General features: G+C 41.9%; 1 protein-coding gene across 4 annotated transcripts in view; it reads left to right on the forward strand.

Annotated features, from left to right (window-relative positions):
- The first annotated feature begins 1,201 nt into the window (after positions 1–1,201).
- hikeshi (heat shock protein nuclear import factor hikeshi) overlaps positions 1,202–26,492 on the forward strand; it is a 57,927-nt gene continuing 32,636 nt past the window's right edge. For 3 of the 4 annotated variants that reach the window (XM_062446437.1, XM_062446440.1, XM_062446438.1), the window contains exons 1-3: positions 1,202–1,348; positions 14,856–15,093; positions 15,194–15,345. In XM_062446437.1, the coding sequence (XP_062302421.1) occupies positions 1,319–1,348; positions 14,856–15,093; positions 15,194–15,345 (420 nt within the window). In that variant the 5' untranslated portion in view covers positions 1,202–1,318. The remainder of the gene's footprint in view (positions 1,349–14,855; positions 15,094–15,193; positions 15,346–26,492) is intronic. The other variant, XM_062446439.1, reaches the window with a different exon arrangement.

Below are 26,492 nucleotides of genomic sequence, written 5' to 3' on the forward strand. Positions count from 1 at the left end.
TTAAACCAATAAAAAATATAGATATAATAATAATAAAATACCGCGGTTGAAACGGTATAGCCAAATCTCTCCCGGTAGACACATTTCTACCGTCGCACGGTATATACCGTCATACCGCCCAGCCCTAATACATTGTAACCTAGCCTTGTTAAAACTTTCAGTCGCAGACAGCTGCGAGAAAAACACCAATCCAAATGTTGTCATGGCATCCTATTCACTAGAGCAAGATAGTCTCCAAAATATGTAAGAAAATTGATAATCTGGATCTCTTATTGAAGTGGGCAGTTGTCAGATACTCAGTAGATGATATGATATAAAATTAGCTTGAGGTTGACAACTGACAGTTTGATTAGCTACCCGCTAGGCTAACTAGACTATCTTTCGACCGTCGTTTTCTAGCTCTATCGCAAATTTGACACGGTCTTAAAACTAGCTGGCTAGCTACATATGTCTTTAACGGTGTATTTAAATATGAATATGTTCATGTAGGGGGCTGTAATTTGGTATAGAGACAATATAAGATGTATCGATATCGGAGTTACTTACTTTTTTTGCTGCAGCAAACAGTCTTCTGAGAATTAACGGTAAAAACGTTCTCATCTCGAGAGTGGGCGATAATGGGGCCCCGAACGTTGGAGATTTATAGTGGACGATAATGGGGCCCCTTACACTAGCTAGACTAACTGAAGCTGAGTTGAATCACGATAGTTTGTTTGCTAAGCTGTAGTGCTAACGTTACCCACCTAAGTCGATCCCGTTTGCTTCGACAACAGAAGTGGAAACAACTAACGTTATAATTTCAAATATATCTAGTCAATCTGTTGAAAACAGTGTTGTGTAGACACAATAGATTTATGTGCACGTTTTTATTTCAAGTCTCCACCTTCGATGTTTCAGTGAGTGTTGTTGGCCGTGTTACTTCTTCCGCATCTTCACTCGTAAACCAACCAATCAGCGCGCAGCTCATCTAAATATTCATGAGCATACCATAAAAGGGAGAAAACAGCTTGTTTTATTCTAGGGCTATTTCACAGGGTGCATTAGGGCGCATAGAACAGCACCCGGGCCATTTTCAGCCCAACCAATGTTATATACCCTATTCGGAGACCTTAAGGAACAGTGTGAAATACCCTATAAAATCAGTAAATGACCCCTTTAACCACTGGGCCTTCCATATGTAACACACTCCGGTACAGTAGGAGGCGGTATTTGCTTACACCTTGGTTGCGACCCGCCATAAATCAGAGAAGAAAGTTACTCAGCCGAATGTGCCGAAAACTGGATAACCTTTTATGAACTGCCTTGTTAAATAGTAAATATGTTCGGATGTGTGGTCGCTGGTAGACTGGTAAGCATCTTCCAACTGAGTTGATAGCCAACCCGTGTTCAGATTACTAGCCACAAAAGTATTCTTGTTTTAGAACGCCGGTTACCCATGTAGACACAGATGGAGCTACCATTGAACCTTCTTGTTTACTGTTGTAATTTTGAATGTCTGGGTTGTTGTAGATTGATTGCTATTGAGAAACAAAAATGCTATACCAAAGAGGCTGTGTAATTATCGCCTGCTGATGGTTTCAATGCGTACATGAGTTGACGGCATGTTTACAGAGCTCTACTGGGGCACAAGTCTTTTTCCAAGCTTGCTGCGTACCGTACAAGAAGTGTGAAACACAATGCACTATGGGTACTTCACCGTGGTAAAGTTGGTTTGAAGTTTGATATTCAACAGGACGCCCAGTAGTGTTAATTTAACCAGAGTAGCACCGCTACGACCGGCCGATTAGCCAATGCTTTTGGCTGCCTGAACAACGCATGTTTAGGGAGCATCAACAAATTACACATTTCAACAGTCAATAGCTTTTCAACATCAGCATCAAAATAATGTTAAACTATTCAAGGTGTATGCATTCATGCTGCACAGCCTTTAGTTTGTTCATTTTCATCTCAGGTTATTAACAATTCATTCTTTATTCAAAATAAATCTTCAAACTTCAATAGCTTTTTGGTCATGTGACCTATATACCTCCAAAAAATGTCAGTGTGTTCACTGACTATGCATATGTTGCACAGCCTTTAGTTTCTCAATTTGTATCTCACAATTGTAGATTAATTTTTGAAACCTTTTTGGTCATGTGACCTGTACATTTCAAAGCCCTGTTTAATTGCTAACAAAGTACATTTACACATGTCCATTTAGAGCAGGATCGGACTGGCCGTCGGGAGAGTCTGGAGATTTCCCGAACGGCCGGTCAAATGGCCGCGGCATAATGCAAAAAACGAATATATTTAATAATAATACACGGCCCCGGGCCTTTTTTCAGGCCCAGTCCAGACCTGATTTAGAGGCTGAGACTTTCTCTTATCTAATCACAATTTGTAGTTTGACAGAGACATATCCACACTCTTAGACTCATAGGAAGTGGAGTCAAGTGTAAAACCCAAAGGCCAACTTTAAAGTCAAATAGGCCTGGACTTTTAATCTGTCATACAGGGCAAATGCCCAGTGGGCTGAGGCACCTTTTGGGCTGGTGTAAAATAAAAATGTAATAAACAGAATAATAAATAGCCCATCGACCGGCCCATGAACCAGGGTTCATCGACAGAGTTGCAGAGAAGCATAAACTATTAAAAACAAAACTGCTGTTATTGTAAGGTGAGATTAAATTGATGGTTTTAAGACAAAATTATTAACATTATGTGCCCCATGAGGGTGCATTTATTTTAGGTGCAGAAAACTGGAGAGAACTGTCATTGGTTCCCCAGGGAGTGGTGAGGGCAGGGTGCCAGGATAATTCGGTCAGCATTGTGGTAAAGTTCTGGGTTTCTGGGGCCCAGTGGTGGTCTTGTATAGTCCTGAGACCAATCTGTGTTATGGCTTTTCAGAGGCATCTCTTTCACCCCCTGTTTCGACTGTCTCTTCTTATGACCTGCTGATAAGGGTTGAGTGACAGCAACATTCACTGCCACTGACATACACCAGGTGTGTCTATGGTGGCTTTCCTACACACTGATCACTCTGTCTTCAACCACTGTCCCTGGTGCTTACCTGCTGCTGGCTTGTTATGGAGAGTGAAGCTTGTTGCAACACCAAGGAGTGGGGTGTGTGGTGACATCCTGATGTAATTAATATAAAGAAATATATGTACAGTGTACTGTATTTATAGAAACATGACAGTTCAATGTGATGTGTCACTAAGATGTGTGTATCGGCACCCTTTACATACTATTCCCAGACACTAGCAGGTGAGAGCATTTATAGACAACTTAGATGGGTCGATGGAAGAGGAAGGCCAATGACTAAACAATCTGCTGATTTGTTGTTAGTTTTTGGTGTGTGACTGGCCAATATGTTGCACCTGACTATTATGGAGGATGCAAGAATGTTTTTAATGATTATTCCATGTAAGTGAAATGAGAGGTGTTGTATTTTTTATGTCTTGAGATGTATACCAAAAAGGTCTTTGAATGGATTTCCTAATGATTTCAGCAGTTTTGGTGGAGATGTAAGTGTACTGATTGGCCAATACATCTACCTTGCTTCAGAGGTGTCTAGAAAGCCTATTCGTTCCTTGCAAGCGGCTCTGTGTGTTGATGGTAGGGGTGGAACGGTACACTGAATTCACGGTTCGGTTCATACCGCGGTTCAGACATCACAGTTCGGTACAAGGAGGGAAAAGCAAAACAAACTAGATTCCTCTACGAGTGAATACGGGCGCATTGAAGATTATATGTAAATTCCGATTGCGTCAGTAATGTTTTTGGCCCTATATGTATCTAATGACTGGTTAAGCACTGTAGGGAGGAGAAGTTGGACAGTTTTTTTTTTGTCTCGTTCCAGTGATTGGCACACCTGGGTGATGGCGTTGGATATTTTTTGTCATTTAGCACACGCCTGATGCGTCTTATACGTTAGCATGTTAGATGTAATTCCACTCACATACCCCACAACTGCTGAACAACACACAGTGCTTGTCTTATCCACCACTCTCTCGCCTGTACTACTGTAACTGAATGGGAAACCGAAGTTTTCCCAAACTTGCAATCTTAAAAAGGCTGGCCGCCACCACTCGCCATACTCGTCCTTAGTGCTGCTAGCTAGCCTATCTCTGACTCACGGCGGTGCCAATCAGAGCTTCAGAGCTACAGATTAGATGTCCCTAAAGAACACAAGTATTTTAGCCTGACATTGTCATATTCATAATGGCCGGGTTTCCCAGATTCGTTAAGAAGGTCTTAACGCTAAGAGCTTCTTAGGAGCGTTCTAAGAGTGTTCTAGAGCGTTCTTAGAACGCTCTTAAGAAGCTCTTAGCGTTGAGCTTCTTAACGAATCTGGGAAACCCGGCCAATTCTAGTCAGAATATGAGTTTGATACCGCTCCGTTGGGCTGTGAGTATGGGGCGTGTTTCAACCGAACCTGGAAAAAAATGCCTCTTCACTCAATTGGATATACCTACAACCAATCAGAGCAACGTAGTATGTTGTTTGTTGAAAACGAATTCAACCCAAGCGCTCTTTGGTGATGTGGTTGATTACGTTACTGTTGATCATCTGTCCATCATCGTATAAAGCCCGCCCTGACAATTTGATTGGTCCGAACAGCTCTTGTTCGGACAAAGTTTTTCCCCAACCGAGCGACCCCAAACCCAACTTCCCGACCAAATTTTTTTGTGGGCGGGCTAAGTTTGGCTGGCACTTAGGCTACGAGTATCTAACAGTAGTTCCGCATTACATTAATTAACATGAGTTTTATTTATTTTTATACCGTGTATTCTCCGTGTAATTTCATGCACCGAACCGTGACGCCCGTACCGTACGGTTCGGTACGAATACATGTACCGTTCCACCCCTAGTTGATGGGAATAGCTACTTCCTTGCATACTGTGTTATGCTAGCTAGTTTAGTTTTGTCTGGCAACATACTGATGCTGCTCATCCACAAATTCCCTAATAAATGCGTAAAATAAGGTTTGCTACTCTTGCTAGGCTACTGTTCGCGCTGCCAGGTTCTCACACTGCCTTGCAGGGCCTGACACATGACCAAATCTACAGCCCCCCCTGAAAAAAATCATTGAGGAAACACTGGATTGACAGACAGGAAGCACATCCTATCATTAAATTCAGTCCGAATGCGATGACTGGTCTATAATTTTGTCCTGTCAGATCTTGATAGGATTATTATCAAAAAGACCTTCAACCAGTACATATTTTTTTAATTAAACGATTACACATTCTAGCTTTAAGGATCGCGTCAGGCTAAAGAACAGGCCACTTGCACTAAACTTTGAACTAAAGCCTTGCACCCATATGAGGTGAGATTAGTGTCATATTCAAGACGAAATATTTGACAAACGAAGTTTGTTAATTTAACTGCAGGATTTTTCCTGCAGTAAAACAACATGCAGCTGTACCTGCAGCTGTACCTGTCTTTCCCCCCGACCGATCCGGGGATTTCAGCTAGGATCGAGGCCTGCCTCACAGACATCTCCGCCTGGATGACCGAGCACCACCTCCAGCTGAACCTCGCCAAAACAGAACTCCTCATCATCCCGGCCAAACCCTCCATCTCCCACAATCTCTCAATCACCCTGGGATCTGCGACGGTGACCCCTTCATCCTCTGCCAGGAACCTCGGGGTGACCATGGATAACGAGCTCTCCCTCACAGCCCACATTGCTGCGGTCTCCCGGTCGTGTAGATTCACCCTCTACAACATCCGGAAGATCAGGAGATACCTGTCTGAGCATTCCACCCAGCTGCTAGTCCAAGCACTTGTCCTCTCAAAGTTGGACTACTGCAACTCGGTGCTCGCCGGTCTCCCAGCATGCGCAACCCGCCCTCCAGAGGATTCAGAACGCAGCGGCCCATCTGGTCTTCAATCTACCCAGACACTCCCATGTTACCTCGCTCCTCATCTCCCTCCACTGGCTTCCCATCACGGCCCGTATCAGATTCAAGACTCTGGTACTGACCTTCCGAGCGGTGAACGGGACTGCACCCGACTACATAGTCTCTCCTCCAGCCTTACACCGCCACCTGCGGTCTTCTTCTGACAACCGTCTGGTGGTCTCACCGCTCAAGAGCGCCCGGTCCCAACACAAGCTCTTCTCCTGTCTGGCCCCCCAATGGTGGAATCAACTCCCCACCTCCATCAGGGACACTGACTGTCTCTCCAGCTTCAAGAAAAGACTCAAGACGCACTTGTTCCGGGAGTACAACGGCACGTAGGAATGATTGGCTGGACCTGATGTTAGTTTCCTCCAGGATCACAATGACTCTTATTGAGAGACTTGTTGGTTAGTTGTAACGGATTTAAATTCTTGTACTCGCTGTGAAATATTTTTACTGTTAATTGTTTTTCTACAGGTACAGTCTTGCACTTTGAGTTTCATGTTGTTTAATTGTGACTAACTGCATGCTCTTATGGTTCTTCCCTTTGGCACTTATTTGGTTTTTCAAAATGTATGCTTCATGTTTTTGGTTGCTCGCAATGTTGGGGCTATCTCGTTGTTATGATCAGTGACCTATGCACTTTTGTAAAGCTCTCTCGTGGAAGTCGCTTTGGATAAAAGCGTCTGCTAAATGCATAAATGTAAATGTTAAAAGCCTAAAGGCTTTTCTCACACCGCCTAAGCCTTTTTAGTGCAAAAAATCTTAGGTTTTATGCAGTATCCGTGGAAGACAAAGAAGACAAACCTAGGTACGCTAACTTTCAGAGAATCACCTGCCTGAAATCTAGTCTGGAGAGACAGAGAAAGTGGACGCATCAATCAAAGGCATTCAGTAAGATGTTAACCGCAATTATTTTTTTTTAAATGTACAACCTTTAAAAACATGTAAATATTGTTAATTTTACTGTGCACAATTATTTTACTATAGTTAATCTGTAATTCCATTACTTTCCCCTGGCATAACTATCAAACCTATTTCAAAAAAATTAGTCAAACGGTTTGTCCACCATATTCTTCCTCTGAGGATGCAGTGCAAGGCAAGGCAGTGTAAGTACATACCGTATTTCTTCGATTAAGCGCCGCCCTCAAATAAACGCTGCACCAAAAATGAACATTGTGTAATAAACGCTGCCCTCGATAAAACGGCGCACCCAAAAAATCTGAAAACGTTTTTTTAATTGGTTAAATTAAAACAGTATTTATTACACAAGTAAATCACAAGTGTACTATAATTCCCTCGCAGCACTGGCAGACACAAGTGGCTTTCTTGCTACAGGTTTATTTGAAGCTTCTTCTCCAAATCCACCGTGAAAACTAAACCTACAGTATAACGAGAAAATAAAGACCACATTAGGTTAATATGAACATACAATGACATGCGCAGCATGTAAATAATGTTTACCAAAGTAAAATACAGACAAAAACAACATACCTCGTTCGCTGCATGCTGTACCAAGGGAATAGAGGTTTCCTTAGATCGCAAACATCCAACATAACAACCTTAAACTTTTATCGGAGCATTAACCCTCGTGCTGCCTTCGGGTCACATGACCCAAAGGTTCATAACGAACCATCGTTGTGTTTACCCAATTTTACCCAATACAAAAACAAATTAAAATAATTTTCTTTTAACCTTTGCAATGTGGGGGGTCTGAGACAGCCTAGCTGTTAAAAGAAAATTCTTCACTTTGTCTTTGTATGCGGTAAATTTGTCGCAATACGACGGTGGGTCACAATGACTGATGGGTCACAATGACCCGAAGATAACACAAGGGTTAAAGGTCCCATGACATGCTGTTTTTGGATGCTTAGTGGTCCCCTAATACTGTATCTTAAGTCTCTTTCCCGAAATTCAGCCTTGGTGCAGAATTACAGACACTACGAGCAGTCCCACAATGAGCTTTCGTCAGGATGTTCTGTTTCTGTGTCTGTAGCTTTAAATGCTAATGAGGAGGAGAGAGGCACCATGCGCTAATGTTTACATTGGATGTATCGCAATGGCTCGTAGCCCCGTTGCTGTAAGATGCCTCGAATTTGCCCATTCTCATCTGATAATCCTGGTTTGCAGAGGTGCACACTCATAGTCGTTTCAATGAGGGGAAAGGCGGATATCGCGCGCGCCATAACACCAACAGCAGAATGGTTATCCAAATAACAAAGAAGTGTACAACACTTGCGTTACAGCGTGTGTATTCACACACATACTTGATGCTATCTATGTGTTAGCTGCGGAGATAATGTTACAGCCACATTCTAAGGGTAGCAAGCTAGGTAAACATATACAGTAAAGCAACATACAAAACTTTGGGAAGTTGTGTCGGCGCATTTCCAGAGAAAATAAAATTAAGACACTGGTTCTTCAGAGGCTCGGATGAAGGAACTGTAAAAATACAAACACTGAGCAACTGTAAAAATACAAACACTGAGCAACTGTTATGCTTCGTTAGTTTGCAAGCCATGATGTCTCTCTAGTAAAAAAACGATATGGCACTCGCACGGTCGTAGCTCGGTTTCTTATGGGCGGGCCATATTCTCTGGGCGGGCAATGCAGAGAAAGGGGAGGTAACCCCCTATTGTGAAGTCACAATAGGGGGATTTTCAAAACCGAGCGTTTGAGCTCTCATTTTCTCAAAGGCGGAGAAGAATACCCAGGGCTTGGTGTACACCTATCGAATTTTCTAGCCACTGTGGGACCAAAGGCAGGCTAGGGGAACTCACATTAATGTTAAATAACCTCCTAAAGTAAAGTTTTCATGTCATGGGACCTTTAAATTGTCCGTGCTTCACTTGCTGTTAGCTTGTTTACTCTCACTCACAAGCGTTACAAAAGGCCTTCAAAATAAAGACACTGTACTCTTACCAAATAGTCAATAATACTGAATGCAATTTTATAATTCTAAATTATGACATTGGTTGAAAACAAATTATACATTATCATAATGCAATTACGACAATTTCATGTACAATATTGCAAGATAGCTAACTTCAGCAGTTTTTAACACCAACACCAGTGTAGTGTGAAGACAACAACACTCAGTGTTGAAAATAACCAATACTAATACTTCTGGGTGTAAATAGGATTAACTCTATTGAGTGTAAAATTCTAGCCTGGCTCTGCCCTCCTACGTACTTCCGCTCAATTTTGATTTTGCTTCTGTACTAGGTCTGGGCTTGAGGTACGTAAGTCAGATGTCTCCGATTAATTTTCTACCTGTCCAATCAGCGAACAGAGGGAGTGGCTGAGAACGATGACGTTGATGTTGTGCGCTAGTTTGTGTTGTAGTTCCGTAAAGGCGGCGGAGAAAGATGCGAGCGAAGCCATTCGGTCCGTTGTGGCAACGCTGCCAAATATCCAGAAGTTAAAGCCGGAGCAAGAATAATCTTTGATCCCACGGGGTTCGTTTGATTTTCCAGCTAGCTCCGTTAGTCGTGAAGGAGTTGGCTAAAGGCCGATTTATATTACTCCGACTCCGTTACGGACAGACAGACGGAGTTGGACGGATTAGTTGAATTTATAGTACTCAGAAGGCTGTGGGTGCTGAAAACAATTCACCGCCAGAAGAGTAGGTGGCGCTGCGTTGCGATGCTAGCTAGGTTATTGAAAAGTCAGAGCAAATTTACAAATTAGCCGTTTCATTAATAAAATAAGCACATTTTCAGCAACTACACTGCCGATTTCTCGTCACATTTTAATTCAGATGCTGATTTACATGTACTGTTTAGATGAAATATGAATTGTAAAAACTTGCAGCAATGGCGGTCAAGGGATTCTGTTTGTCTTGTTGGTCACGGCAACCCCGCCCCCGCACCTGACGCAGGCGGTTCTTAATACAGACCAATCACAGCCAAGGGGTATCAGTAAAATTACGGACTAGCGGACGGATATTCAGGAAAATCAGGAGGTGCACGTAGAGCTCTCCGAGGGGCTCGGAGAGGGCGTTCCACATCGGAGAGGGCGTTCCCTGTGTCCGTCTCCGTGAAAACGCATTAGTATAATTCGGCCTTAAGGCGAACGCTAGCGATTGGTTATGGCAGATCCAAAACATTTTTACTTCAACAGAGTACCCGCCTTCAAGGAAGTTAACGCTTGTCAATGGGGCGAGCCCAGACTCTGTACAAATGAAATGTACAAGAGTCTGGTTAGGACCAGGCTATTAAAATTCCCCATACCCCACTAACTTAAATAAAACACGAATGGCAGAAATTGGAGAGAAAATGACCTTTTGTATTTTATACATATTTGCAATTTCAGACTTTACAATTCTACGCATATCACACAAAACTGCAGTAGGGCACAATATATGTCACACCACCCTCCTCAACAGTCTATCTTCGATCGGCATCACCCACACTCCGTGCACGAACCGGAAAAATGATTTACGAGCACAGCGTGTGAGTAAAGACTAGCCTCCCCCCACCCCGCTGCTGATCATTCTCGTTTTTCCACCAAATAATATAAAAGTATCGATAAAGACTCGGATAATTAAGGAATTTCGAAAATGGTATCGATATCAATAAAAATGTATGATCCCCATCCATAGGAACTGTCTCTATTTCCTAGACACAGACTTCACTTTGTGACTGTCAAACACATTTGGGAAAAATTGCAATGCCATCTGCAAGCCAGGCTGGATCACCCAACATCAGTACCCAACACCCCTTGTGTGCATGCACCCACACATTCATGTACACAGGTGTATCTGTGTTTATTTCCATATGCACCCAATAATTTCCTTTTCTGTGTTTAGAGAATTAACACATCAATGTTCTATGGTAAAGGGAGAGTGAGAAGTCAGACAGTGGAGACTGTGATGGCTTTACCACCTGACATCAGTGAAGATGAGATAGACAGTCGTGATGAGTCTTTTGTATCATTAGGTCCTTATACCTATTAAGCTTCACTGTGTGTGGAATAACATGGATGTGTTTTTTACATTTATGCATTTAGCAGACGCTTTTATCCAAAGCGACTTCCAAGAGAGAGCTTTACAAAAGAGCATAGGTCACTGATCATAACAACGAGATAGCCCCAAACATTGCGAGCAGCCAAAACATGAAGCATACATTGTGGAAAACCAAATAAGTGCCAAAGGGAAGAACCATAAGAGCATGCAGTTAAACAAGTTACAATTGAACAACTTGAAACTCCCCACAAGAGTGCAAGAGTGTACCTGTAGAAAAAACAATCAACAGTAAAAATATTTCACAGCGAGTACAATAATTTGAAACCGTTACAACTAACCAACAAGAGCAACAAGTCTCTCAATATGAGTCATTGTGATCCTGGAGGAAACTAACATCAGGTCCAGCCAAGCATTCCTAAGTGCCGTTGTACTCCCGGAACAAGTGCGTCTTGAGCCTTTTCTTGAAGGTGGGGAGACAGTCAGTGTCCCTGACGGAGGTGGGGAGTTGATTCCACCATTGGGGGGCCAGACAGGAGAAGAGCTTGTGTTGGGACCGGGTGCTCTTGAGCGGTGGGACCACCAGACGGTTGTCAGAAGAAGACCGTAGGTGGCGGGGGGGGGGGGGGTGTAAGGCTGGAGGAGAGACTTGATGTAGTCGGGTGCAGTCCCGTTCACCGCTCGGAAGGTCAGTACCAGAGTCTTGAATCTGATACGGGCCGTGATGGGAAGCCAGTGTAGGGAGATGAGGAGCGGGGTAACATGGGAGCGTCTGGGTAGATTGAAGACCAGACGGGCCGCCGCGTTCTGAATCCTCTGGAGAGGGCGGGTTGCGCATGCTGGGAGACCGGCGAGCAGCGAGTTGCAGTAGTCCAACTTTGAGAGGACAAGTGCTTGGACTAGCAGCTGGGTGGAATGCTCAGATAGGTATATCCTGATCTTCCGGATGTTGTAGAGGGTGAATCTACACGACCGGGAGACCGCAGCCATGTGGGCCGTGAGGGAGAGCTCGTCATCCATGGTCACCCCGAGGTTCCTGGCAGAGGATGAAGGGGTCACCGTCGCCGATCCCAGGGTGATTGAGAGATCGTGGGAGATGGAGGGTTTGATCGGGACACCATCTTGCATCCAGGGAATTTGCACCTCCCTGAACACAGATACACCTGTACATGAATGTGTGGGTGCATGCACGCAAGCACATCCACTGAAAACTAACAAAGCTACAGCCCTAAACAGCTAACATTGGATGTGTTTCTTACATGATCGTGACACTACCAATAGAACATTGATGTGTTCATTCTCTAAACAGAGAAAAAGGTTTCACTCCTGAGAAAAACTGCTTTTTTGACTTACACACACAGTGAAGCTGAATTGGTATAAGGACCTAATGATACAAAAATAATTACTGTTTGGAATTTAATATTTAATAAAACAGATCATCTCTTTTAAAGCCACTGTGTGAATTCCTAATGTAAAAATTGAAATGAAAAAATATTTTGTAAAGGTTTTTTCCTTTGTTGCGCATTGTTGTAGGTAACAAACCTCCACTAAAAGGATCATTGACAGCCACTGTCTTGTTTTTTCAGTACAGATGTTTCCATTTATTTAGTTTTTTTTTAAAGTACTTTCATAAAATGTGATAAACACATTGAATAAAATATGAATCTTCAATAAAATGTATTTTTTCTATTTACTACCGATATTGCATGTTGTTGCCCCAAAGTAACATACTCACATGTGGACCATGATAAGTTCAAAAGTCTGGCCAAAAATGTTTTCATCCATTATTTTATAAGGCATGCAGTAGGGGGTGCACGCACACTTAGCTTGACTACTTAAATCTGACTTGAATTAGTAGGAGTGCGTGAGCTGAAATTGGCCTTTATGGAACCGCTTGAGCCCCGCTTGACTAATTAAAGTCAGTTTTGGGACTTTCAGTCCAGCTTTTTTTTGAGTGGCCTTTATGGAACAGGCCTCTGCATTGAAGCCAGAGACATTTGACAAATGTGTTTTCCTGGCTAATAACCTGGAGTATCTGCTGCTATAAGCAATGAGACTAACTGAGTAAAGCGGCACAAACGGGATTGTTGACAGTTTTAGTTTTTGCACTAAGAGTTGCAATGTTGTACTTTAATTTTTTGTGGACACTAAACAAGCCTAATACTGTTTTTTGTGTATTTTGAGTTTCATTGAGTTTCATTTCATCAAATTGGTTGGTGGAAAGAAGCCTGCTGTTATTGAAAGCCTCCTGTACTCACTTTGTGCAGCTTGATTTGTGCAACTTGAAAATTGTTAATTTTTTCCATTATTACAGGATTATTATTGTATTTTTTTAAATAACTGACATGCAGTTGCCATACTTCTACGTGCTTTACCCCTTCAGATGCATTTATATATAGATTTTAAGATGAACTAATATCCTGTGATATATATCATTACCATCAGTGCTTCAGATCAGACCATGATGTACATTTTAGGTCAGACCGACCAGCCCTAGTTGGAGTCCACATCAACGAGGATCTCTCCTGGACATCAAATACCCAATCCCTTGTTAAGAAGCCCCAAAAATGCCTGTATTTCCTGTTTGTCTAACAGCTACTGCTGTACAAAGCATCCTGACCAGCTGCATCTCACCAGAAAGTCAAGGTGTCCCAGCATATCACCGGTACCCAGCTCCCAGCCATAAAATACATTTATCATAAACATTGCAGGGTTTTTCCTCGCTCAAAATGAGCATGTGCACACATGCTCAAGCAAACACTTTTTTGCAATTATTAATAATTATGATTAAAGAAAATGACGATAATCACGTTAAAGCATTTTTTAATAAAATATAAATAAACTTTTGTTTACACGTTTCATAACCTGCTAAATGTGTAGAACATTTCAGCCTCCTATTTTATGTTTTATAAAACTTCTTCATGAACTGCTTGTAGTCCAAGGCCTCCTGGTCTGATCCATCGATTGCCACCTTGCAACAATGTCTATAACAAGTGTCTGTTGCGCACGTGTTTAAACTTTTTTTTTTCTTTTTCACATTTATACCTTAAACTGTATTATTATGATACATACTGTACATTAATTGTGATAGTATTCTCAATCAATTATTACAATCCTGAAAAAAAAAGACGCCCTTTTCTTCTTCGGGCAGTTTTGGCAGCGCTTTTCCTGGTGCACTGATTATTACGATACAGCGCCACCACATCGGCGTAATGCCGCAATTGCAGTTATAAACAACAGAATTCCACCAATAGCAACGCTTATTAGAAAATTGTGTTTTCCATGAAGACACCAATCAGAGTTCTGAGCACAGACTTTGATGGAGGCGGCCGCCACTTAATTCTCTATGCAGGAAAAACCCTGCATTGCCTGCGCAGAGGTCTCAGCATTAGTAAAGATCCCACACACCCCAACCAGCCTGTTGTCGCCTCTGGAAAGCGCTTATGGAGCTTCCGACTCAAACATTCATTTTTCTCAGGCTGTTACCCAACTAAACATGACCATCCACTGAACTCTATCTCTCAACACCCCCCCCACCCCTTTATTTCGCACTATTGGAATATGTTTACAATATTTTTACCAGTGTATAAAAGGATATATAGGATTTACATTATTTTGGCATGTCACTGTCCCCCCCACCATGCACTGTTTTTGGTGAAGCTGCAGCTCTCCTTGATACCTGCACATGACAAATTGAATAAGCTTAGTGTCTAAAATGTGATTTTACAGACCTAAATGATTCCATATCAAACAAATAATGCAATTGATCATCAATTCTTGAACAGAAGGTAAAGAAGATAAATACATGTATCCATTGAAGAATAATACATTAAAAAATCTGTAATATTATTATAACCTTTACATTAGCATCTGGGATATAGGGTTAAATACTAAGCTACCAACACCATACAATCTTTGTTATACATTCTGTTTTTACCACAGCAATTGGCATGTAAAAAAGTTGAGTATGTGCCTCTTGACTACATTTTTTGTGTTATGTTTAGGTCCAAACAGACGCATTACAAGTTGCCAATGACAAGTTTGTCTTCAACCTGCCGGATTATGAGAATGTAAACCATGTGGTGGTCTTCATGCTTGGAACAGTGCCTTTTCCAGTAGGCATGGGTGGTGCTGTCTACTTTTCCTTCCCTGACCAAGTTGGTGGTCAAGTTTGGCAACTTCTAGGTTTTATTACTAATGATAAACCTAGTGCCATCTTTAAAATAGCTAGCTTAAAAGCAGGCAAGTATTAATTAGCATGCTATTAATATTTAAAATCAATCATACATTTTTCTGATGAATTGGCATGTAGCTGAAATGTGGTTCTACTTTTGTTTGTCAGGTGAGGGTGGTGAACATCCTTTTGGAATGATGGCAGCACCTCAAGCAGCCTCAGTGGCACAAGTAGGTGTGTCTATTGAGCCTCTGGATCAGCTTAGTCAGCAGACGCCAGTTTCAAGTGCTACTGTTTCATCTGTCGACTCATTTACACAGGTTAGGAAATATTCCCATGGATGCAGCAACTGCTCTACAGTGTGTGGAAAATAAATGAATATAAGCTTTGCATCAATCCTATTAATGCATGCCATAGGCCTACAAAGCCTATCGTTTTTAGTGTGCACATTTCCATCAGAGCTTGACCTGATTACGTTTTTTTTGTTGATACTCAAAGTGGAATATTTTTGACATCACCAATAAATCTGTCAATATATTAGTCTGCAAAATATTCCACTTTGTGTATCAACAAAAAAACCTTAATCAGTCAAGCTCTGATGGAAATGTGCGCACTAAAAACGATAGCCTTTGTAGGAATAATCAGGAGTTTTCCTTTATATTCAATTTATTATGCATTGCAAATTAACAGCTGTATAAGAGATGAGCACAATCCTTATTTTTGAACATAAAGCTAAAAAACGTAAACCTTTTTTATGTACAACCACCATAGTTCATTGTACAATGCCCCATCTATTTTAATATTTGAATTTAATATTTGCAAAAGGAGACAAGGGAAGAAAATGGTATGCATACACTGCATAACCTTAACCCTCCTTAATGGTTTTAAGATTACAAGTATACCCTAACCCCCTAGTTGTCTATAAACACCAACAGAATGCCAGATATCTTTAGCCTGGTCCCAACCAGACTCTCATACATTTCATTTGTACAGAGGGTCTGGGATCGCTCCATTGACAAGCGTTAACTTCCTTGAAGGCGGGTACTCTGTTGAAGTTTAAAACTATTGGATCTGCCCAGAGCCACTCTGATCTGCCATAACCAATCGCTAGCGTTCGCCTTAGCCAACGCCTTCACCACTACTGTAACGGAGCTAGCTGCCGTAGCTGAAAAATCAAACTTTTTCCAAACCCCGTGGGGAGGAGGGCAACAACATCATGGCCACCAACAAAACTCAGCAAGGATTGTTCTTGCTCCGGCTTTAACTTATGGATATTCGGCAGCATTGCCACAACCGACCGAATAGCTTTTCTCACATCTTTCTCCGCTGCCATTACTGAACTACAACTCAAACGAGTGCACGACATCAACGTCATCGTTCTCAGGCACTCCCTCTGTTCGTTGATTGGACCTACATATTTTTTTTTTCTGAAAACCGAGTATCAGTCCCCCCAGGATTTCGCGGGCCTTTTTTGTGATAGCTGCGGGCTAAAATTCCTGATTTCGTGGGAGCTTTTCCAAAAAGTTGCGATGAAAGTTGCGTGTTTTTTAGGTGTTTGTTGCGATGAATTTGCGGGAGCAAGTAAAAGTTGCGATAAAAAGTTGTGAATTTCCCTCTTTGTAATTTTAATGGAGTTATTGGTTGAAAATTAAGTAATTAACAAACGTTCATCAAAGAATAACACCATTGAGAAATGGTCCCCTAAATAACCTTACCAACATGCCAATTTTCATCATATCCCATTTTTAATCCTTATCCAACCAGGTTTTACATTCGCATGCATTGAAGGGAGGAATCTCCCTTTTTTTAACAAAAAAGATTGAAATCTCTATCTGTCTGCAATACCGCTCTCGGCCTCTACGCAACTTGGCGCTCTCACGCTTGCCAGGCATAGACAGTAGAAGAAAGCACACGCAGCAATTGACTGGTTGGGCAACCCTGGATACAGACTGTTAACGGTGTGTTTTTTGCATGGAAGTCTCTAGAAATCTGGCACCTTATTGAACGAAATTAAAAAGAGTGAAAGAGTTCACAGACACCAGAATGAACGCGTTCACAGTATCGTTCATCAGGCAGTAATACAGCACGTTCACCAAAATTATCAACGAGTTCATGAACTTTCGTTCAATGAACGCGTTCAGGCGCAACACTGTATTTAACCCTACTGGAGAGAGTTGTGGGAGACGACGATGATTGGTCAAAGTTGCGGGAAAATTGCAGGGATTTGTTAAAATTGCAAGGTCGCGCTGAATTAGCGTGAATTGGTGCGATCGCAACATCGCAAATTCCTGGAGGGTCTGAGTAATACACCGAAACATAGTACAGAAGCAAAATGAAAATTGAGTGGAAGTACTTAGGAGGGCAGAGCCAGGCTAAGATATCTTACCTGTCTACACAGAAATTAAAACATTATTTACAAATCGAAAAATGTTGACTATGCTTCATTATGGGTATGATTCTATTACCTTTAAATATTTAGTTATCTCCCAACAACGCAAGATTTTTTTATACAGTATTAGGAAAGCTATTACCTCTCTATTTATATTTTACAGAACAAGTGCTGCCAAAAAACATCTCACACACAAATTACAACAAAGTCAGAGTGAGCAGGCTGCTGATCTTTTTGTTGGCGGAGGCAGCTTAAGCACATTAGGCACAGCCTGACTGTAATAGCTAAATGTATGTCTTAATGTTTTCATTCCACGAAGAGATAAGTATAGAGCAGAGCCATAGAAAAAGAGAGTTGCGACACTTCCATAGACTCCCATTGTTATCGAGGAATGCAGAAGTTGAACCCCATTCATTCCAGTGTCTCCTAAGCAAGTTAGCTGGTAAATTGATGAAAATCCTGCATTATTTTATATTTCTACCACCACATATCAATTGTTATTCGTAGTATTTCATATAGCCAGCTTTAGATCTTGAGGGAGTCAGATGGCTGAGCGGTGAGGGAGTCGGACTAGCAATCTGAAGGTTGCCAGTTCGATTCCCAGCCGTGCAAAATGACGTGTCCTCGGGCAAGGCACTTCACCCTACTTGCTTCGGGGGGAATGTCCCTGTACTTACTGTAAGTCGCTCTGGATAAGAGCGTCTGCTAAATGACTAAATGTAATGTAATGTAGATCAAATTTATCGTAAGATTATAGCTTGTTAGATTCTAAATGCAGGTTTATAGTCTGTCAAATTAGTTCTGGTTATTGGTGTTCGTTGGCATACAAAGTTAGTCTTCTCTTATTAGCCTATAGTACATCTGATTAGCTCTAGCAACAATGAATTGCAGATTAAGGGGTCCCCTATCGTCCAGCTAGCTCTCAATGCTCTGCAGGAATTTCAGGTCCACTCACTAGCTAGCTCATCTAGATAACATGGCTAGTTTGCATAGCAATCACCGGATCACTACGAACAAAAGGAGTGGAAGAACACTGGACATATTGTACAATAAAATGTTTTATTGAAGGCAGTTGGTTGCCTTATTCTGTTCTATTTACCAAACTCCTTGTCTTAAATTGAGCAGTTGCTGGTGATAATGGTTACCGTAGTTTACGGAAAATAAGCCGCAGCTTGTACTCCGATTTTACAGTTGTCTTGTGCGGCTTATATTTCGAAGCGGCTTATAGTCCGGTTTTAGAACAAAAAAGTGGCTTCTCTCAAGATCTCTACTGACCGTGCAGCTAATTTTATGCTCAACACTTGAACGGGGGCTTATTACTTGAAAGAGGAATTATTTACTGTTTTCTCAGTTACACTATCAGGGCTTGGAAATACAGTGACTTGCTAAAGTAGGCAAATGGCTAGTAGAACATAACATTTCATAATAATTTCAGTTAATCAAACAGCTGCAAACCCAGTGAAATGTTATAGGCTAGCTAGCAAAATAACGGTAGCATCGCTAACAACATTACTAATTCAACTTTGGTAGTCTAACCAAGCTCTTTGTAAGTTCGTTTTAGATATAATTGTATATGATAGTGATAGTGTGGACAATAAGACACGGACGCGGTCTCTTTTCATAACTTGTATTTTACCACTGCACACGGGGAGGGGGGGGGGGGCTTATACACGATGCGGCTTATTTACCGTAAAATATGGTAGATTCAACTTGCATCAAGTACTACAAATATAAGTGTTGTTAATGTGTTAAATTGTAAGTGGGCTGATGAATAAAAAAATGTTTAACAAGTCCCATTTACTTAAACAGTCAAAGGTTAAACGTTAAGTGGAACAATATAGTCCTCATTAGGCTACTGTTTGGTATGTACAGTATAGTACAGTTGGTACAGTATCGGTAGCTAGCATAGCCAATTCTAACTCTGCTTCACAATATTGCGTTATGTATAAGTTAATGTAGGGTGACCAGACGTCCTCTTTTACCCGGACATGTCCTCTTTTCGAGACCTAAAAAATGCGTCCGGCAGGGATTCCACATTTGTCCGGGATTTTTCCTTGTCGGATATTTGTGTTTCTCTGGGTCTTTCACAAACTATTATGCCCTTACAAGTTTTGGAAAGGGTATCTCCCTTACATTCCACCTTCTTGCACGACCTCTGACTGTAGAGAGAACTGTAATTTTGATCAGATAGTGCGGCATGCAATACACGACCAGCACCCACCCCTACAGCGAGCTACCGGAACCACGTGACAAAAAAGCTATAGCTTTTTTCCTGTGTTTCACTGGCAGTGAGTGTTCACAATGTTGTATTTCACGCCATTCTACACCAAAAACGTCAGGGAGGACTGCCTTTTGTAGATACGAGTCTGCTGAAGATAGCCAGAATATCGGATTTCTTTAACCAAGCCTGTTTAATTTGTCATTTGCCTGAGAAAAGCGACTTCTGTTGGCCAGCTTCATTGAAAACCATTCAAACAGGTTGACAGCAGTGGTTTTTTTTGTAACTACAGCGAGCTACTTGAACCCCCTAAATCAGCCAATCGCTGATTTAACTGAGCTGAATGAGAACAAGGAGAAAGGACTAATAATACTACAGTACTAATAGTATTGATTTTCGTAAAGTTCACATGTATCTGCTTCTTGATCGGACTTGTACCACATTCTGACAGTTTTCTGCAATGCCTTAGCTCCAGCTCACAAGCTCGCGACTGGTTGTTGCAAAGTATGACGTGTACAGCTAGTTGCAAGCATGCACGAGTTTCGGAGCTAGGAACAAGCTTCTGTGCAAGACCGGACGAGTCAGTCTGGAAAGATGGCACGGTCCATTTCGCTCTCTTGCTTGCCTCACTGTGCCACTGAGCACTTTTCATAGAAATGAATGGGGATGCCATCTTGGAAAACAAATCTAGCTGTGTCTATTAATATATAAGTCTATGCTTGAACCACGTGATCATGTGTCGGCGAGATCAAAGCGTGTCACAACTCTCTTTTTCTATGGCTCTGGTATAGAGGTAACCCATGAAGGGGGCTTGTTATTGTTTTTTTGTCATGGTAAAGAACCATTGCAGGGGTCAGCTGGCTGACCGGTTAGGGAGTCAGGCTATTAATCAGAAGCTTGTTGGTTCGATTCCTGGCTGTGCCAAATGACGTGTCCTTGGGCAAGGCACTTCACCCTACTTGCCTCAGGGGAATGTCCCTGTACTTACTGTAAGTCGCTCTGGATAAGAGCGTCTGCTAAATGACTAAATGTAAATGTAAACATAACAATAGGCTAAATTAAATGTATTCTTGAGCTGTAAGTAGGCCTATCAGAATGGAATGTTTGGTAACTGGATTTGAGTAAAACAGACAACGTTGGAAGGAACTGCTTCGACCAAATCCATTGATTCACTACGCAATCGATCATTAAAAGGGGGGATGGGATTTTTCACCTTTCAAACAGCCTGAAAGATGCATTCACGGTTTACCAGCAACAAAAAAAAAGAATCCAGTGCACAATGCAATACCCGAGATTAGCATTATTTTATATAGTCCATAGATGTAAAGGAAACTAAACGTAGGCTATTCTAAATTATGTCAGGCAAGTTGTAGTAGATAGGCCACCTCTACTTGATTTATCAAATGCAACTTTCATTTTATATGCGCTACTGCCCTTGCATAACCCACCATCCACACTTGTCCCAATGTTACCGTAATAGCCTACATAAAACCAAAATACATTCTCAACCAGTATATTATCCACTGCGTATTATAGGCTACACTGCCTGTCTTGTCATTCCGAAAGTTGTTAAATTAGGCTAAGCATCAACATGTAGGCTAACATCAAGCAAACCTATAGCACCTATAGCATCATTTCCAAATTACACATGGCTCTCATTTTTGCAATACTTGGACCATGTCCTGAAAATAAATGAAGAACATTACATGTTTTGCCAGGATAACTGTATCTAGTTAGACAATTGAATGTTTATGATGTCCCTGTGTCTTTTTACTGGGGACAACGTGATGTTGTCAGATGACTAAATGTTGATAATGTCGGGCTACTATAGACCAACTGCAGTCTAACCCACAATGTGTTTGACATCCTTTTGCCAATAAATTACATTTTGCTGAATGATTGGAGGGCTAGACAACAAATGCTCTAATGAAATAATCACCGACTAACAACACGGAAATAAATGACAGATTGCCGAAGACACGTTCATTTTAAGTCCGTGCCTTTGCTCCGTCGCCATCTAGCGATCATTACATGTCAGTAACAACGTCCCTGAAATGGCTCAGTGCTTCTAGTGCAGGAGTGCCCACACTTTTTTGGCTTGTGATCTACTTTTAAAATGACCAATTAAAAATGATCTACCACAAAACATGTTCATAAATAGAGACTATGCATGGCTAAGAAGGTAATGTATAATTAACATATAAGCTTAATTTCAAGAAGAAAAAAACAGAACCTGAGGCCAAGACAGGGTAATGGAAACCTCTATGGCGCACATGAAATGAAAAACATAATTGTGAGAATAAAACAATATTGAAAATGTAATATATATCTTGGACCCTTACACACCAGCACAAAACAATACATTTTTGTATTGATGATTTCCACGCTCACGTTTCTATCTTGACTACAAGACTACCTATCACAGACCTATATCGTTGTTATGGTAACCTAATGTTACAACCACTATCAGTAGTAGATTGGCGGTAGATTCGCCACTCTTTATGTCAATGAAGGGGTATGGGGGAATCGGAGGAGATGAAATTCTTTACATTTTTTAAATGTTTCTTTAAAAAAAAAATTAAGGACATGATCTACCACCATAAACTTTGCGATCGACGCATTTGGCACCCCTGTTCAAGTGGGACAGGGAACGCTGGATACGTGCGTATGCGTACACGTACTTAGCTTGAAGTATATTTTGGCCTTTAGTCATGGATTACTGCTTGTAAGTTCCTAAACACTATGATCAACTTCAAAAAGTCTACTATAAATGGAAAAACAGCCCCTGGGAATTGATGAGATCCGACCAGAAATGGATGTGGAGGGGGTGTCGTGGATGACAAGCCTCTTCAACATTGCATGGAAGTCTGGGACAGTGCCTAATGAGTGGCACGGGGAACGGGGTGGTGGTTCCCCTCTTTAAAAAGGAGGACCACTCTTCTCAGCCTCACTGGTAAGGAGTACGGGGTAAGGGCATCCCTTCTTAGGGCGATCCAATTCCTGTACATCCAAAGCGAAAGCTGTGTCCGGGTTCTCGGCACAAAGTCGAGTTTGTTCCATGTGGGGGTTGGCCTCCACCAGGTCTGCGCTTTGTCACCAATCCTGTTTGTGATATTCATGGACAAGATATCGAGGCGTCGTCAGGGTAGGGGAGGGGTGCGGTTCGTTTCGGTGGGCTGGGGATTTCATCTCAGTTTTTTGAAGATTATGTGGTCTTCCTTTCATCATCGGTCCGTGACCTTCAGCACTCACTGGATAATTTCGCAGTCGAGTGTGAAGCGGCTGGGATGAGGATTAGCACCTCTAAATCTGAGGCCTTGGTTATCAGCAGGAATCCGAAGGAGTGCTTACTCCGGGTAGGGAATGAGTTCTTACCCCAAGTGAAGGAGTTCAAGTACCTCTGGGTCTTGTTCACGAGTGAGGGGACAATGGTTAGCTGGAGAATCAGGGCAGCGGGGGTGGTATTGCATTTGTTCTATCGCACTGTTGTCACAAAAAAAGAGAGCTTTGCCTTCCGGCTCGATCTACCGGCCAATTTTTGTTCCTACCCTCACCTATGGTCATGAACGCTGGGTCATGACCGAAAGAACTAGGTCGCGAGTGTAAGGGGCCGAAATGGGTTTCCTCAGGAGGATGGCTGGCTTCTCCCTGAGGAGCTCGGAGTAGAGCCGCTGCTCCTTTGCGTCGAAAGGAACCAGTTGAGGTGGTTTGGACATCTGGTAAGGATGCCCCCTGGGCTCCAGGCACGTCCAGCTGGGAGGAGGCATCGGGGAAGACCCAGGACTAGGTGGAGAGGTTATATCTCCTTACTGGCCTGGGAATGCCTCAAGGTCCCCCAGTCAGAGCTGGTTAATGTGGCTCGGGATGGGGAAGTTTGGGGCCCCCTGCTGGAGCTGCTGCCCCGGATGAGCAGTAGCACATTGTGTGCAAACACATTTTTTTGTTGATAAATCAAGTAGGTGGCTTATCTACTATGCCTACAATTAGAATGACTGATAATAGACAGTGAACATTGTCATAACAGAAGCAAACACTACCCCTATGTCCCAACTCCAGTTAGTAAGCTACCTTTCTAGTGAAATTCCCAAAGAAGTTGATTAACCTATAATAGCTGTAAGGTTTCATATGTAGGCTGTGTGTGTCAGTGTATTAAGTGTGATATCCCATCCCCCTCCTAATCACCAAGTAGTGAATCGGCAGATTCGTCTTGAGTCAAGTACCTACATGGTCTAGTAAAAAGGTGCCTTTGTAGGGTAAGGCCATTTCTTAGTTTTTTTACTTTCTGTGGAAAAAAAAGTGTAGCTGAACAAGCAACAACATTCTGAATGCCGACAATGGCACCTTTTCACCAGACCCTGTCAACATTATTATTATAATTAAATTTTTAACCCTTTGGGTCATTGTGACCCCCCCCCCCCCCACGTGTTGCGACAACTTTACCTCATACAACAAAAAGTATTTTCTTTTAACCGTCGGGCTGTCTCCCGGGCTGTCTCCCAGAAAATGCTTTTTATTTGTTTTTGTATTGGGTAAAGTTGTCTCAGCACGATGGGTCATTGTGACCCGAAGGCAGCAGCACAAAGGTTAAGTAGTTTAAACAACTTTAAAGCACATATTCTGTGTGTTTGCAAGCCCCTTACTGACTTAACTGAAAGTACAGCCTCAAACAAAAATTGCTAAAAATACCCACAATTGCTGCTTATTGCTCATGTAATCAATAGGCATTAATAATTCCACAGAAAATGCACAATGAGCCAGTTCACATAAATTTAACATAACTAAAAACTGCTTATTTTAACCCTTAAGTCGACCGGAAAGAAAGAATAACATTAACAGTTCAGTTGGATAGGTCCATCTTTAACCCTTATGTCCCTCTCCAATCCTGGTCAGCGAGATCTGCGATGAGGGTGAGGACTCTTAGGTTCACTGACAGCTGCTTCTTGTTCTTCTTTGTCTCAACTTTTGGGGATGTGGTCATTCACAACCTTGCCATCTACACTCAGCATAAACTGTCTTGAGGCATAGCAAGATGTTCCTGCAAAGAACAGATAGGTAGAATAGCAGACCAGCCATTACCATCCAGAAGTCTTACCAAAATTTCTAGGCTTTGAAGCAGCACTTCGAAACATGACAGTGCATGACAGTTTTCATGTAATACTTCCTAACATTAGCTTAGTGAAACTAATTATCAACACTTACCACATACATGCATGGTGTCACAGGCAAGCTTTCCACTTGTACTTCTTTTGCCAGACATGTTTGTTCAACATAGTGGAAGAGGTTCTCCTCTTTTTCACCAAAGTAGGAGAGAAGAAGGAGCACCATATCTTCTGAGCAGCCCTCCAACGGTCCTCTCAGAATTTCCAGCTTTGTGACAGGCTGAAGAACTCTTTTGCTCTTGTCTGCACAAATGGTTCTCATGAAGTCCAGAAGCTGTTGCCCTTTTTTTTCTCAACATTGGTGAGGAAAGTCTCTTTCAGCGATATCACAGCGAAGTTACGTAATGTGACTAGACTGAATTTGAAAGTACAAGCACCAACAACTTCGGCAACCTTGCGCCATGCATCGTTTTTTTTGTATTAACATCTCTGTACGAATACAGCTATGTATCGTACAGTAAGCAGCCACACAAACGATTAGTTTCTCCTCCACCTTGAAACCTAGAAAGCTAGAAATGTTTACCATGGTTGCTACGTTATGAGAAACAAGAAAACACTCCGATTGGCCATCGCTAGCGAAAATCGCTCCTCATTTGCATAAAGTTGAGAAAATCTCAACTCGGTCGCGTCGCTACCCACAATGCACCACGCAAGCGATTCGCCTGGCTCCATTGAAAATGAATGGAAAACATGTTGTCGCTCGCATCGCTGCAGTGGACACGCACTGTAACAATCACTGCTGATAGACGGCCTAAAATTTTGTACAGCCTGATTTCTGATACCGTGGTGGCAGAAATTTAGCCATAGAGGAAACACTGCACTATATATTATCATTCCTGGTTAAGAATACTAGGCCGTAAGGTGAACCCTGTTATCGTTTCAACCCGCTCCACAGTCTGGCATCTACACAATCTTTAGCTCATAAAAAAGAACGAGTCCTGCTAAGCTACCAAAAAAAGTTGAAATTCCAGTCGATTGTTGATGCGTCTATGTTTTATGCAGAACTAGTTTCTTCAGAGCGTAATAGGATTTTGGTGGCACGGTTCGACACATGATCCTTCTACACCAATAAGGTAGCTGCTTTTTGTCAACATGGATGGATATGGTTGTCAAATAGAGGATGGGACCTTGCACGTTAGTGTTTCCTATGTTTATTTTGCCGTGGCGGCCCGCCACGACTACATTTCTGCCGCCATGGTATCAGAAATAGGGCTGTACAAAATTTTAGGACGTCTATGTGATTGTTAGAGTGCATGTCGGAGAATAGCATGGATACGCGCTTCACACCGCAGTTGAGATTGTGCGTCTTTGAGAAGTCGTATAGCTAACTTGTCAGTTAATTTAAGCCTGTTATTGTATTAGTCTATATTCTTGCTCATTTAAATTAAGTTAACTGGTGATCTGTATTATTCCCCTGCTAGCTAAATTGCACATGTCTGTTGATTCGATAGCGATTGCTGCCTTTGCTTACGTTTGTATTTTCGGTGCATTACTATGCAGAATTAGTTTTAATTAATAAATAGTGGGTTTATTGTTATTATTTGCTACAGAATGCTTAGCCTATCAAGCTCAAATGAAGCAGACAGTGTACATGCTTTCGAGTACCTTAATCGATAGACTACTGACCAACGTCAATTATTAATACGTCAATTAATAATTGGCAGCATTTATGCCATTTAGAACATACTTTATGAGTGGAAG

This window comes from Osmerus eperlanus, chromosome 21 (assembly GCF_963692335.1).
Source record: "Osmerus eperlanus chromosome 21, fOsmEpe2.1, whole genome shotgun sequence".
In the NCBI taxonomy this organism is placed as follows: domain Eukaryota; kingdom Metazoa; phylum Chordata; class Actinopteri; order Osmeriformes; family Osmeridae; genus Osmerus; species Osmerus eperlanus.